This window comes from Syngnathus floridae, chromosome 10 (genome assembly GCF_059516105.1).
Source record: "Syngnathus floridae isolate MCC-2025c chromosome 10, RoL_Sflo_1.0, whole genome shotgun sequence".
Lineage (NCBI taxonomy): Eukaryota > Metazoa > Chordata > Actinopteri > Syngnathiformes > Syngnathidae > Syngnathus > Syngnathus floridae.
In genome coordinates this window covers 11,548,075-11,562,537 of record NC_142422.1, presented here as the reverse complement: position 1 = coordinate 11,562,537, position 14,463 = coordinate 11,548,075, and the positions used below count along the sequence as shown (strand labels likewise).

The window sequence follows — 14,463 nt, the reverse complement described above, 5'->3', positions numbered from 1 at the left end:
TGTGTATATATATATATATATATATATATATATATATATATATATATATACACACACACACACACACACACACACACACACACTTATATAATCTAAACGAACACACGGGTGTTTAAAGACACTCGTTCACAAGACTCTCGTGATCGAATAGTCATCGTCTATTTTTTTTTGCCGTCTAGTAACGTCACATCCGTGTGTGTAATTTGCAAACCGTCATTCTTGCCACATAGCGGTTCGCTTGCACTCACGCTCGTGCAATGCAAAGCGCTCACTTTCTCCATTCTTCAGAGCCTCCAATCCCAACGTCCCGTCATCTGTCGCCAAGGCAACCTGCCCTCCAGCGACATGGACATAATAAAAATAAGTTTTTTTGTGGTCAAATAAAAGAATGAAGGCAGGAAGCGAGGGCGGAACTGTCTGACAATCTCGCTTGCGCACACGTACACGACTTGTGCTCTTTTCCGTATCGTTTGTAATAAGCCCGACAAGCACGTCCGCTGCCTCAAACCAATCAAAAAAGTCTTAGCAGACCAGCATGTTTCCACTATACGGATTAACACTTAATAATAACACCAAACTTACTTTGGAACCATAGATCTGGCTTCACAAACCTAATTTAAAACTTAAACTTTGACTTGAATACCCAACTCTTCAACCAATCTTTATAGAGTTTATTTTTAACAGAAAAAATACTTCTCAAAGAGTTCAGCTTGCCTTTGACAGCGTCACTAAAAACTGTTTTTACTCACAACAGAGGGCGATGTGGCAAGCTAGCAGTCGCTAAATAAACAAGACGTGTCAGGACCTATAAGGCATAGTTTTGGGCCTGTACTAATTGATGTGTGATGCCAATTTGTTATGTAAGACAGTTGCAACGGTTAGCCTACGAGCCTGTTTGAAACTCTGTTGAAGAGTGGCTTTTTGAAAAAAAAAAAAACATGAGCAACATAAATGGTTTCAGCAGGTTCATATCAGTGGAGCTTTACTCCAAGTACATTTTCTACTAAGAAAACTTCAACCCCCAAAATAAGACCAACCGGTGTAGAAATCTATCTAACAGTGACACCTTGTGGCCAAAGTGTCAAATTACAAGGTATTGCAGATGTACCTAACTGAATAACTCATTTTCTTTTCTGAAATCCATTTGTATAATATATTTACCTAATGACCAGATTATGAATATATATATATATATTTTTTAAAATGCATTTCTGATGGGGTTGGGTTTGGCAGGTTATCAAGTATAAAAAAAATACACTGAAAAAAATAGATTAAATGTGCACTGTATTTATTTATGGAATAAACAATGCCAAAGAGGGGGTAACTACACATATTCGACTTGACGCGCAGGTTAAACGGTTGTGCATTTGCACCTTAAGTCAACACCACAGAAGATGCCGGCGATGATGTCAAAGATGTTCTACACAGCACCACAGTGGAAGCTGTCACAAAAACGGCCTGCAAATATTTTGACAGGGATCAGGGGTCACATTTTAGATCTTTCCAGGGAAACTTCCATTTTCAATCTGCTCGTCCCATTCCTCAACCTGAAAGACACAACGAGGACATTGCTCACATCTTTAAAGGACCCACTCGAATTACTGAGGTCTAAAAACAGCTATCAATTCACAGTGGGCAATTTTTGACAAGCACATGACCCAATTTAGTCAATCCAAAGTGTACACCTTACCCAGCTCATGGGACAAAGACTATCGTAAACCCTCTGGTACCACTGGCAGGGGGTCACATCTTGACCTTTGGATGACAGGGCCTTGTTGCACCTGTGGAAGTCTGTGCAAAGAATTGAGAATAAGTTATTGTTATCCTTCGAGGGGAAATTCAACTTGTGTCCTAAAAGTTACAATAGTCGATCACGTAAAAATTAGACGAGGCATCTAAAAGCATGCATCATTAAAATGCATCATAAAAAAAACAATTCAATGTTTGAGTCCACGTAATTAACTGAACTCTAGATTGTGGCTCACCCAAGTAGTTCTGGAAGCAGTTGCGGGTCTGGTTGGTGTTAGGGAAGCGGGCGTCGAAGGGCGCCGTCCTGTAGTTCTTGATTTTCTCGGCAATCGACTCAGACATGTTTGCGAGCTTCAAATTTGATGTTTACACGTTACTTCAACGAAGCAGCGAATGCATTTAAATCGGAGCAAATCGACATGACCTCGGCTTAGCTTTACCGCTGTTAGCCGGCTAAACTATAAATAAACAAACAAGCCACGATAAGTAACGGCTGGTAACACTCGATCACCGTTTGGCAATACAAACAACATAAAACACGATAGAATGTTTAGTTTAGTAGAAATAGCGACACGCAATTCGATTGAAAACTAACGGGAGTTAGCATGCAGGGTTAGCCGAGGATAATGCTAAACATAGATGCTAACACTTTAGCTCTTTGGATATTTTTGAACGGGACTGGCACGTTAGTAAGACAGCAACTGCGACTTATCGCTAAGATATTTAGTGGCACATTATCGAGTTTATAAAAGATCAAAAGTATGCAGAAAAAGCCATATCTGATTGTAAAAGCGAGCTAACCTTGAGGTGCTTGTCAGCTATGTCCTCTTTGGAAAGACGTATTTCCTGTTCGATGCGCAATGCATGCTGGGAAATAAAAAGTCAGTAAAAAAAAAAAAAAAAAACTCGAGGCCACCAAAACACACAAATCTTATCATGTATAACATGTATAATTTTTGTTGTGTATTTCTTTAATTTGTTATTAATTTATTTTATCTGGCTTTTATATTATTTGTCAATTTATTGCACTTGTTAATATATACATCTCACAATGTTGCTAACATAAGGACAACTGTTGTCATTTTTGCTTGTCTATTTTGGGGAAAAATGTTTACTAGAGGGGTCGGAAAAGTCACTATATATGGCAAAAACCTTGCTAAATTGGCAACAGCAATGTGGACCGTGGATGAACCAGGCCCTCTGCTAATCAGCTTTCTCTTCCAAAGGTCATGGTTGTCTACTTTTTTTCTAACTTTTTGTCTCGCTGTCTACGACTTCCCCTCATCCTCTTTGCTGTGAAAGCAAACAAGTGAAGATGTTCAATGTCCTTCCAATTACCCTCAAATGTGGAATGATTGATTGTACTCCAGGTCCGAGCGACTGTTCCCATTTGTCCCGCTTTCATAGTCGCCGTTCCTTCTCTCCCGCTCCCAGTCAGGATATAGGTGTTGTCCACTGCAAAGGAAGGAAATTCTGTCACTCAGAACAATGGGCCTGTTTCTCTATCTATAGACTCAGAGAGGCCGAGGGCTGCGAGGAACCAGCATAGCTTGTTGAAGCCGTCGTGAATTCAAAGAATTTTCTCCTGCGCAGAAGATTGGATTCATGGATGGCAGGAGATAGAGAAGCACACGCGTAGATGTGCGACGGATTGAAACATGGAATATCGTCACAGGGAAAGGGAAATACTGAGGATTGTTAGTTTGCATTGACTTGCGTGTTTGCTTTTAAGGTACTAAAAAAAACTACACAAGGATCAGAAGTTCCTGTGGGTGAGTACCGAAATTATATTTTCAAAGTTAGTTTTTTGGTACTAGAAAGGTCCTTTTCAATGTCGAAAGATGAATATAATCCTTCCTAAGGATGTGAATAGTCCCTAAAGGCTGTCCAGAGTGTATTTTGACGGGAATTGTAGCTAATGGCGGCAAAGCGACTTTCCAGCAGCGGCACATCCCTTCCAGCTGGGGCCGAATCCAACAAAAGGACGCTTCCTGTTCAAATGTCGCATTTTTCAGGAACTGCGTTTGGGTCGATTTGTCCGTGTTTCTTTTCACATGTTGACAACTTACAGTGTGTCCATCCTGTTGATATATCTTGAGGGTGACATCATCCTATTGTTATATTGTTTTACTTCTGGCACTGGTGACACGTCGTCACGTAGTATCCGGCTGCGATTATTGCATTTTTAGCATCTACGTGTTTTTGAATGTGTTGGTTTTCTCAGATGGAGGGGTCAGGCAGTCCTCGTGGCAGAAAGCTCCAGTTCCCAGTCGGTCTTTGGATCAATTCCCCCAGGAAACATTTTGCAAAGCTGGGGCGTCGTTGGCCCAGCGCGGTCTCTGTCAAGTGAGTCTACTGAGGCTTTTGGATTTTCGATAAACTGCCTGTTATTGCTAAATAAGTTCAGAATTTGGTCAAATGTCTTTCATCGTGCAACATGGGGCACCCATGTTTTTATCCATCCAGACATTCTACATCGATAATCCCTTTTATTGTGGTGAGTGAGCTGGAGCCTAACCTATTTAGTTAAACATGAAACTCATTTGCTGCCATCCCAGTTAAAAATCTGACGACTATTGTCGTCAATGGCAGTGAATGAATTAAAATGCTTCATTAACCAACAAAAGGACTACAGATGGACACTAGCCTTTGGCTAAAATTTGGCCATTAACACTTCTGCCTTGCAATCAGGAGATCCAAGTTCATAGAATGTAATTTGTCTTTCCAAAAACATGCGGTCTAAATTGTCCGTGGATGTGAGAGTGATTGTGACTGCAACCGGTCCAGGTGTCACCTGTTTCTTCTTGCCCAGAATCATCTGGGCTAGGCTCCAGAGCAGCGCACAGTAGAAAACGGATGCCTGGACATGTTCCACCATCACTTCCGTTGCAGCCTTGCGCATTTTATTTTGGGCCTTGTTTGTCCCTGTTTAGGCCGTCATAATTCACAGCTGACTGGCCTCTTCCTCTTCCCCTGTCGTGCCGCTTCCAGGTCGACCACCAGCTCTGACGCGGCCTCCCTTCACGAGGCCCCCTCCATTCCTTCCTCTTCCCTTTCTAACTCAACTCCCTCGCTGGCTTCCCCAAACCCATCGCCGTCTCCTTCCCCGGCCTTCCTCAGGCCTCGGCCCGCCGCGCCCCAGTCGCGTACCAAGCGCCTTTCCCATCTCTTCCTGCGGGGGCGCTCCAATAGCGACCGGGACCGGGCGGTGGGCGAGAGGGAGAGAGAGCTTTGGGCCCACTCGGCGGCCTCCTCCACTCACCACTATGTACCTCCAACTTCTTCCTCTGCTCCGGGCCTGATCAAGATCTACGGAGATGCGCTATCCAGCGGCGCGAACTATCGCTCCTTGCTGGCTAACGTTCACTCGACGGCCAGTCAGCTCATCGCTCAGGTTATCACTCGCTACACCGAGAGAGAGCGGGAGGAGACAGACGAAGCAGGTACAGGATCCATCACAAGCCATTTGGCTTAGAGACATAGGTGACTTGACTCTAGTCAAACAAAATACGTACGTCAAAATAAAGACTTGCCGGGTTTGCAAGACATGATTTGTACTCGATCTGACTTCAATTAAAAAATCTCACTTTTTACGTTTTTTTACAAATTTTTGTGACCAGCATGATTGTTTGACTTGATTTATGACATGCTCAACCCAAATTAAGGCTTGAGATTGACTTGACTTTTATGTGACGTCGTCCCAACTCCGACATAGCGTAAACATAAACAGCACCCCCACCCTTCCTCCATTACCTTCTAGTTCTCCAGAAACACATCCCCGAGGACTTCCTGCTGTGTGATGTCATCGGAAAGCCCATCCAGCAGCCAGATGGAGCTATCAAGTGGGAGACGGAGTGTCGGAGAAACGTGGCCCCGTGGGAGTGCCCCTTGCTGTTGGCGGACATGTGGCGGCCCAAGGATGGGTTCGAGCGCCGCTTTGAAATCCAGAGGAAGGAAGACTACGAAAGAGAGGAGAGAGAACGGGAGAGCTATCAAGGTATGCTGAGGCTATCGGAGGTGACGACGAGCAGCGCTCATCCCGCCGACTGTCTGGCCAACAGGTGTGCGCTGGAGGCGAAGCAGGATGTCGTCAGGGAGCGCGGCGGAGGAGGGCGAGCGCGGCCACCGCGGAAGGAACTCGGAGCTCAGGAGGAGCATCAGCGACATGAACCTCAGCCTGAGGCGCCGCCAAGGCAACCATGTGACCAATGAGCAGCGTGGAGGCGGTGGACGGCCCGCCAACAATAACGGAGCCGTGCTGGACAGAAAGAACATTGTGAGCATGATCAGCCCGCAGCACGGAGAGGTGAGGGACATCACCACGGCAAAAAAGATCATTCAGAGCATCTTTATCCAGAAATTCACAAAAAGTTTTGCCTTTGGTTTCTCTGACACCCTTTGCCAAAATTCCCTGGGATTTGTATGAGTATCTTTTGTCGAGAGCCGACCCAAGTGTCACGCAAGTAGGCACCAGTCCGGCAAAACAGTAGCTCAGCAGAGCAAGGACTAATGTGTCCTCTAGAGGGCAGTAATGTCTACTGTCTTCTGAGTTTCCTCTGAGATAAATGACACTGCAACAAAATCGGTTTCAGCTTCGCCAATGACAAAGTTTAAAAAGTCTACACACCCCTGTTCAAATGCCAGGTTTTGTGATACAAACAAAAGAGCTCATTTCAAATGTTTTCCAACCATTATTAATATGATTTATCTGTACAACTCCATTAAAAAAGGAGAAAAAACAAACAGCTGAAATAATGTGTTTGCATAAGTGTGCACACCCTCTTCTAAGTGGGGAATTGGCTGTGTTCATAATCAATCACATTCAAACACACCCTCCAACATTTCATATTGCTCTGATTAAGCCCATATTAACTTCAGCTGTTCTGGTAAATCTGGGGTGTGTAGACTTTTTATACCCGATGTACATGGATGAACAAAATTACGCTAGTAAAAACCTTATTTATGTGTAGAGGTATTGATCCACGATTGGTTGTCTAACCTTGATTTTGATGTTATTTTTTTCAGATTAGAGCATCTAAGGCGGACGCAAAGGTCGGCTGGACGCACCAGACACCTGAGGAGCAAAAGGACTACTCCAGCTGTGACCTGGAGATGATGTCCCAAAGTTTGATCCTTCCACCTACGGACCGGCCCTACTTCCTGTTGCTGCAGGGTTACGACCAGAGCAAGGCAAGACACGCTAAGAGATGCTATCATGCTGGCAAACAGCCGCGTAACCAAGGACGAGCCCCACGTAGCAATGTGGATGCTAACAGCACGAGTATGATGAATAAAAACGGGGCGCGACGTAAACACATGAGCACCCCCAGGTCATGACATCATACCAGCATGCCTCTAATCGCCGCATACCATCTGCATTTCCATCTCGCCACTCACCTCCCCCGCCCAGCGTCCGACTCAAAACATCTGCAGATGCGCACAATGCCCGGACAACACACACTCCCGAGACACAAGAGGCTTCGCGCACATCACTCCATCTTGCACAATGACCTCACACAGGTCCTCTTTGTAGCAAACTGTGACACACTTTGTATAATATCAACTCCCTTCTGTTAGCCTCAATATCTGATGGAGGGTTGATGTAAACCGCGGGACCCCCCAGGCATCCCTCACCTTTTCCCACCGCTGTGTGTTTTCTTTAGGATTTTGTTTTGTACATTATGGCGGGACATACGCACGTGTTTGGGAGAAAGCCCACAATGAGGGAGCGGGAGAAAGACAAAGACAGAGAAAGGAAGGGGAAAAAACCTCTCAAGGTGGACACGTTCTTGTCTGCACCTGACCTCTTGGCCAGACACCTGCTTGTGAGGAGGGATTCCGCCGTTCCTGAGACCCCCGCTGGGCGAGGTACACAGTGTGCAGCATCACTACGACAAGCAGCGCTAACAAACTCGTTTGCGTCACGGGCCACAGCGGTGTTGATATAGTGAATAATTCGTTCCGAAAAAGCCTTGAGCTGTTAATTGCTACTCACAGTTCAATTTTACTCTCAAACTAAACATAAAACCAACATGCTGTGTATTTAAAACAACCACAGCTTTGCCCGTTTAGCTTAATGCTAACAACCAATACTAAAAGCCATAAGCAGGCTAACAATTAGTTGCAATTTTTGATCAAAGGCTAAGCGGTTATCATTTAAGCTACAAATATTTGAAGAAAAACAGTGGCGCTACATATCAGCTTTGACATATTCCTTATCTTCTGCAAAGAACAACTACCATAATTTTACTGTGTTTAACTGAGAATATTTTCTACGAGTCGTAAAGGGATACTGTATTCTGCTCTCATCTGTCTCCACACCATCCCAGCTTTGATACGGCCTTTCCGAGGCGGTGCCGTCACGCACAACGGCGTGGCTCTTTACAGAGAGACCGTCCTAAAACCCGGCGACGTCATCGGTCTCGGGAACCACTTCCTCTTCTTGTACCGCGACCCCCGAGTCACCCCGGCTCCCCCTTTGGCATTGACACTGCCCTGGCACTCGGACGGCTTGCACCCCTGCTGCTCTTCGGGCTTGGCAGACAAGCAGGAGGCGCTGAGGCACTACCTCGGATCCACCGAGTCCGTTCTCAAGTTCCATCCTCGGCACACCGATGCCTTGCTGCAGGTGAGGTGTCGGAAAGTACTGGACCAAACCCCAACCAAGCTTTATGAGACCAATAACCTAGATTGTGTCTCTCATTGGTCTGCTAGGAGATTTTATCGAAAAACTCCTCCCCCGACTCCGGAGGGGGGCCTTTGGCGCCGGCGTATCTGCTGTCAATCATGATCGACCACGCATCCAAGCGCCTTGATCCCGCGCTCACGCCGCAGATATTACTCAAGGCAGCCAATCAAATCAAAGACATTGTCTGGGTAAGTCACATGGTCCACACCCAAAGGCCACAGTATTAGGTATGTCTGCAGCATTTGGACGAGCTAATGATGAGAGGAAAAAATGTTGCCTTGATTTCTCGGTGCGCCTTATGGTCGGAAAATACGCTGGTATTGACAGTATTGTTAGTGAGCGCATTGATGTCATTGCGGCCTGCAAAGTTCTGGAGAGGAGTAGGGATGAGCTGATGTCACTCGCTTGTGTTGCTGGAAAATGTGCTGTCATGGTGCCGGGCCGGCGGCGGGCCTCGGGCCCGACTCCTGCCGCTGCTCCAGCACCTCCACACTAAGCCGAGATGTCTCTCTCCTCTCTTCTGTCTCCAAATCTCTTCCCAGGATAACATTAAGGAATTTGGGGATAAGCATCCCACGCAAAAGTAAGACCTTTTTTTTTTTTTTCTTCCAACCTCATGTTTGCTTCATTTAGCAGCCTCCGGCTCAGCGATTCATGATACATTTGTCCTTGCGCTGTTATGACTGCGCTACATTTTTGTGGTATGATGAAAGCAAGTTGCAAAATTGAGTCGGGTAAAAATAACCCCGGTCTGTTATTACTCCCAAGTTTCACAATTATGTAAGAAACTAATTTTGGAATGGCATTACCTGTTGTGTCCAGTTCCAGTGAGCCAGAAAGTGAGATTAGCACAGCCAATGTCCAGAAGTTGTCATCGGACCTTCGACCTCTGATGTTCTGGATGTCCAATGCTACAGAGCTCCTCAACTTTTTTCAGGTGAAAGTGGAAAACATGGAGAAAGAGTGGGAGTTTGAAGGTGAGAACCGTGAGAGAGCAAACTCTGTGAATCTGGCTTCGATTTAGCAAAAGTGTGCACACTCCCTTAGAACTGTTCAGATTTATCCAATCACGCTCAAAGTGAATAATGTGATTCAAGTTCAGACGTTCTAGTCGACTTGTCCTAACATTCATCTTTCGAGCACAATCCTGAAGGTTCTGCGCTAATGCTAACTGCTAATTTGATAATTCCCTCTATATACATTTTCCCACTTGTGTTTGTGAGAATTTTTGTTACACTTCCGTAAAGCCAATGCTTAACTTTTTGGCCATAATGCCAAAAGGTTTGAAAAGAATGTCAGACCATCATTATAAGAGGGTGTGCACACTTGTGCAATCACTCATCTCGGTTGGTCATTCTTAGTTTTACTCATTTTCGTCTCCTAAATGTGAGGTAATGAAGTAAAGTCATGCGTGTTAATAAAACAGCCCCGGGGGATCCAGTGTTGACGGCTGACATGGACACATGCTCAGAAGCTCTTGCACAACTGGATGAGGTCATCATGCACACCTTCCAGCAGTGCGTCTATCACCTCACCAAGGTAAAGCGCCGCACCCGCCGTGATGGTTAACTCATCCACCTTGCATCACCATGAACTCACTTCCTGTCGTCACAAGACCCTCTACTCGCTCCTTCCCGCCCTGCTGGACACCAACCCTTTCTCCACGGAAGAGAAGGAAAAAGATGGAGCGGCGGGAGCAGAGGGTGAGGAGAAAGGAGACGATGCAGACGACGTGTCCACCCTGCCGCCCAAAGTGGCCGGGCTGGTGGAAGTGTATCGCTCTTCACTCGTGCTCTCCAGGGAAGCTTGCCTTTCACCACCACTAACCTCCCAAACCTTCGGCTACCTCTTCTTCTTCACCAACACATCTTTGCTCAACACCTTGCTGGAGAGAGGTGAGGTTTTGTTTTGCTTTTTCTGTTTTCAAGTCAAAATCAAAACATGGAGAAAAAAAATCCAGATTATTCACATTCCCGTTGTGTTTTTTCACAGATGGACTCTTTTCTTGGTCCAGAGCTGTGCAGATACGTACAAACTTGGACCTGGTCCTGGACTGGCTCCAGGGGGCGGGACTAGGGGACATAGCTTCTGAATTCATGAAGAAGCTGTCAGTCATAGTCAACTTTTTATGTATTCCTAAAACCCGTCTCATACAGGTAACGTGATTTTTCCCATTGTTGCCCGTTTGGATCTCCTGTGGAACTTTGTCTCTTCTCTTCTAGTCCTCCTGGAACAGTTTACAAGAGGATCACGCCTTGTTAAACCCTGCCCAACTGAACCACCTCCTCACTCATTATAAATTGGGACCAAGCAGAGCACCTCCAGCCTGCTGGACTCCGCCACCTGGCACCATGCTCAGCGGAGGTAAAAGTTCTCACCATTGTCCATTTCAGTGCATGTCTCGCTGAAGGCCTTTTATCCATCCACCATTTTCGATGTCTTTAGACATATTTGAGAGCTTCCTGGACCACCCTCCTCTCATCCTGCCGAACGAGACCCCTCGCCTCGACCTCTCCCAGACGGTGCCAAGCCCGGACCTCCAAAAGGAAGTGACGCGCCTTCGCACCTTCTTGTGGGAGCTTGACCAGGACGAGCTTCCCGCCAATCAGAGGACTCGGCTTTGAGCCCTAGATTTAGATTTAGAGATGCTGCATGAAATAAAACCAACAAACTTCACAACATTTCCATATCGATTAATGTAATCATTTAGATATTTCCGAGTACTACCGTAAGAGGACTGCGTTGTTTTGATTCCCAAAATATACCAAAAAGCTTTTGGAGCAATGCTTTAAATGTCCGTGTTACGGAATTGTATCAACTAAAACTACTAGTTTTTAATAAAAGTCTTTATTCTGCATTGGCTGTATGACTTGTGTCAAACAGAGGTCGTTGAAGATAAACAGTGTTCCCCACAAGGTGGCGCTGCAGGACCCATTCCCCGTCTGAGCCGAAATGATGAGTGTGCATGTCGAATTGCTTGAGTAAGGAGGCCATCACGTTTGCACATAATCATCAGCGCCAAAGGCACAAGTCTCATTTCCTGTAATAACGGTGACAATTTAGGTCGACCGATGACTCAAGGCAACAAATCGCCGATGCAAGTTATCGTAAAGAAGGTCAGAGCTTAAAAGTGCAGAGACGAATTTTAATTTCCCCTTCAATTGATGTGACACACTCGAGTACTTTCCCATTTCACTAATGTGGTAAAGTCCCCCCTTGATGTCCGAGCACGATGGGGCAGACAGGTGGTGCCGGCCGGTATCAAATGACTAACGGCCATGCCATGGACTTGTTGCTGCACCCGGTCTCTGTCATATCCAGTTAAGTCCGCATACTTATCAAGCAGGAGTCCAAAGAAAACAGTGCATCAGCGTCTCTGTTTGGAGGCTGAAACCCTCTGACGTCTCTGCAAAGTTATTGTTCTGCAACACTGGCTTCCACCCAAACCGGTTTCCTCTCTTCCGGTCAGCCCCTCGTATGATTACGGTAAAAAGCTGGAAAAAAAAGAACGTCACTATCGCCCAGAGACGCCATCTGACACACCCCCTCTGTTTACATCATCACCAAGTATTCTCACTGTAGACATCCATGAAACAGAAGCCTGCGTAAGGTTGAAAGACAAGCAAAACAAGCAAAATATTGTGTCTTAAGAAACGCCTGCTAGCTTAATGCTAACCATACTCGCCAATGACATGCTAACAGCATCAATCGTCACGCTTGGAAAAAATCAGATAAAAATACACTTTTTAGAAAATTTACTATTACAGTGAGTGACTTACAATAGCAGTAAAATGTTTTTTTTGTCTGCATGAATTTATTATACTGTCACCTGGTGGCCAAGGCAGGAACATCAGAAGGAGCAGCGCATTTAATTGAATTAGCAGCACGATGTACAAAATGTTAAATTATTTTCATTCTATATAATTATGTTCTTACTTCATGATTTTAAAAGTACCATATTATAGAGAGCCACATAACATTTTTGTTTTGTTTTGTTGGTATGATTAATGAACGATGATTCAACATTTGGGAGTGCCATGAGGGAGAACTAAACTTTCATTTTGAGACGCTACTGTACTGCCATCATTTATTGCAAATTATTTTACCGACCCCCAGGGTTCCTCAGTTTGAGAAGCAGTGATTAGTGATTCCTTTCCAGTCATGCCACACACAGATGCAAGTTGTAAGACGTATAATTCAACACAGATGGAGCCTCAGACTGGCCCTTTGCTAATTGTTTGATGTTTTTTGCACTACTGTGAGCAGCGTCTGACTAGGATTAAGTAACAGTGTAAGCTTTAGTAAGTGTGTGACACACAAACGCTTCCTGTGATCTGACACAGACGACATGTCATGCACACTTTCACCCGGAATTGCGCCATCCTACCTACCGGCTTCACGCACGCACGTACGCACCCGGGGCCGTCTTTTTTCGCCCAGGTGCACAGTCCCCACACCTGTTGTTGTGGCGTTTCTCTGTAATTAGCCCCGCACAATTACCATCGGGAAAGGGGGGGAGTCTGAAGACAATGGACCGGTTCTTCTCTCCCTATCATCTCCCTTTTTCCTTCTCTGGGCCTGCTGTCGAGTAATGAAAGATTCTTCCACTCTTCAAAGAGACGGAGTTTCCTACGAAAACAGCTGAGTCAGAGGAGAAAAGAGGATGAAAAGATGCAGTGAGGCCCGGGAGTCGCCATCGGGAACAGCCCACGTTCCTGCCAACTAAGAAGTACCATTTGGCAGAAACTCTCGATTTGTGATCTGGCAACATTTTACCTGAGCCCGACGTCACCCCACAGGACGTTTTTTCAAGTCCTACGTCAGGGCCACTGACAGAGGCCGTGCCGTGAGACTATCAGGAAATTGGATTGGAAAAGTGTGTGGGCTCTTCTCGGTCCAAAGCAGTCATCATTACCACACATTGTGGAACCTTAAACGTGATGTGGACTTAAATTGTTTTTGTATCGTGGCCTCATCGAGAAGGGGGGGGGGTCACTATGGAGTCTGGCTCCGCATAAATGAGGGAGTGGGGAAAAAAGTCTTTTGGGTCTCATAGTGAAAATATTTGAAGAGTCTGGCTGTATCAGACGCAGTCAGACAGCCAGAGAGTGGAACATTGTTCACAGCTGAGTCCTGTGTAAAGGTGAGGTAGGAAACACAGGAGCAGGGGGGGGTTCTCTGTTAGCTCACAGACTGGCACAGAGACAGACTGAGCCGTGGCCAGGGGTGTAGACAGACTGAAGGCCGGCGAGGGAACTAGGTCATGTTCAGCCAGACGACCGGCGGAGAGAAAAACCTTCAAGGGGGCAGACGTGTGTTTTGATCCGGGTCGCATCACCTAAACACGAGATGCGCGTATAAACACAAACACGCAGTTCCTTTCGGGACAGAGAGCTATAAAGAAACCCTGTGAGGTCGGAACCAGCCGAAAAGTCTCACCACTCCCGCCAAACCCGGCCCCGTTTCGCTGGCCACTGGCGGCTGCGAGTCCCAGGGGCCGTCGCTTGGGAGAGGGCCAACGATGGCACCAATACGGGACGACGGTGTTTGTCTCAGCTCTACCTTTAGCCTCCATTCCTCGGCCTCTCCCGCTTCACCTCAGGCCGGGGGGACCTGCGGGTAGGGGCCTTATTCCATCCAGCCCGGGGGGCTTCTGTTCCATTTTGCGTCATGGTGTTGACTGAGCGGACTCCACACTTAAGTCCCTCAGAGCTGAGGGTTTGTGCCGGAGCGGGGTTAGCGTAGCCTCGTGTTCGAGCGTGGTAATCTGATGGCCGTGTTTATTTTATGTAGCTCTCCTTTGATGGAGCAGAAAAAAAAGTCTTTGGGCTTTTTGTTTCGGCCGTTTCACTGCCAGGTCAGGGGTGCTCGCCGTGGTAACTGTCAGGAAGAATAATATTTGCCCTTATATTCACTCCAAACATGCTTTTTTCCATATTAGTGTCAGGGATACTCTGCATGTTGGAGGAGGCCCCCACCTACACAGCGAGGTGTTCCCCGGGTCCCCCCACCCCCATCGGTGGACC

General features: G+C 46.3%; 2 protein-coding genes across 2 annotated transcripts; one reads left to right on the top strand and one right to left on the bottom strand.

Moving 5' to 3' along the window:
- Nucleotides 1–1,271: 1,271 nt before the first annotated feature.
- cox6b2 (cytochrome c oxidase subunit 6B2) lies at nt 1,272–2,616 on the bottom strand. The gene is made up of 4 exons (XM_088386662.1): nt 2,551–2,616; nt 1,986–2,100; nt 1,691–1,791; nt 1,272–1,547 (listed from the first exon to the last, which is right to left on the bottom strand). The coding sequence occupies exons 2-4, from the start codon at nt 2,089–2,091 to the stop codon at nt 1,494–1,496; spliced, it is 261 nt and encodes an 86-aa protein (XP_088242788.1). The 5' UTR covers nt 2,092–2,100; nt 2,551–2,616; the 3' UTR covers nt 1,272–1,493.
- A 50-nt stretch (nt 2,617–2,666) lies between these two features.
- Nucleotides 2,667–11,294, top strand: rasip1 (Ras interacting protein 1). The gene is made up of 16 exons (XM_088386660.1): nt 2,667–3,521; nt 3,974–4,095; nt 4,741–5,192; nt 5,510–5,746; nt 5,811–6,055; nt 6,775–6,939; nt 7,413–7,617; nt 8,079–8,377; nt 8,464–8,625; nt 8,980–9,020; nt 9,260–9,414; nt 9,864–9,976; nt 10,053–10,332; nt 10,430–10,593; nt 10,660–10,801; nt 10,883–11,294. The coding sequence occupies exons 2-16, from the start codon at nt 3,974–3,976 to the stop codon at nt 11,059–11,061; spliced, it is 2,961 nt and encodes a 986-aa protein (XP_088242786.1). The 5' UTR covers nt 2,667–3,521; the 3' UTR covers nt 11,062–11,294.
- Nucleotides 11,295–14,463: the final 3,169 nt, after the last annotated feature.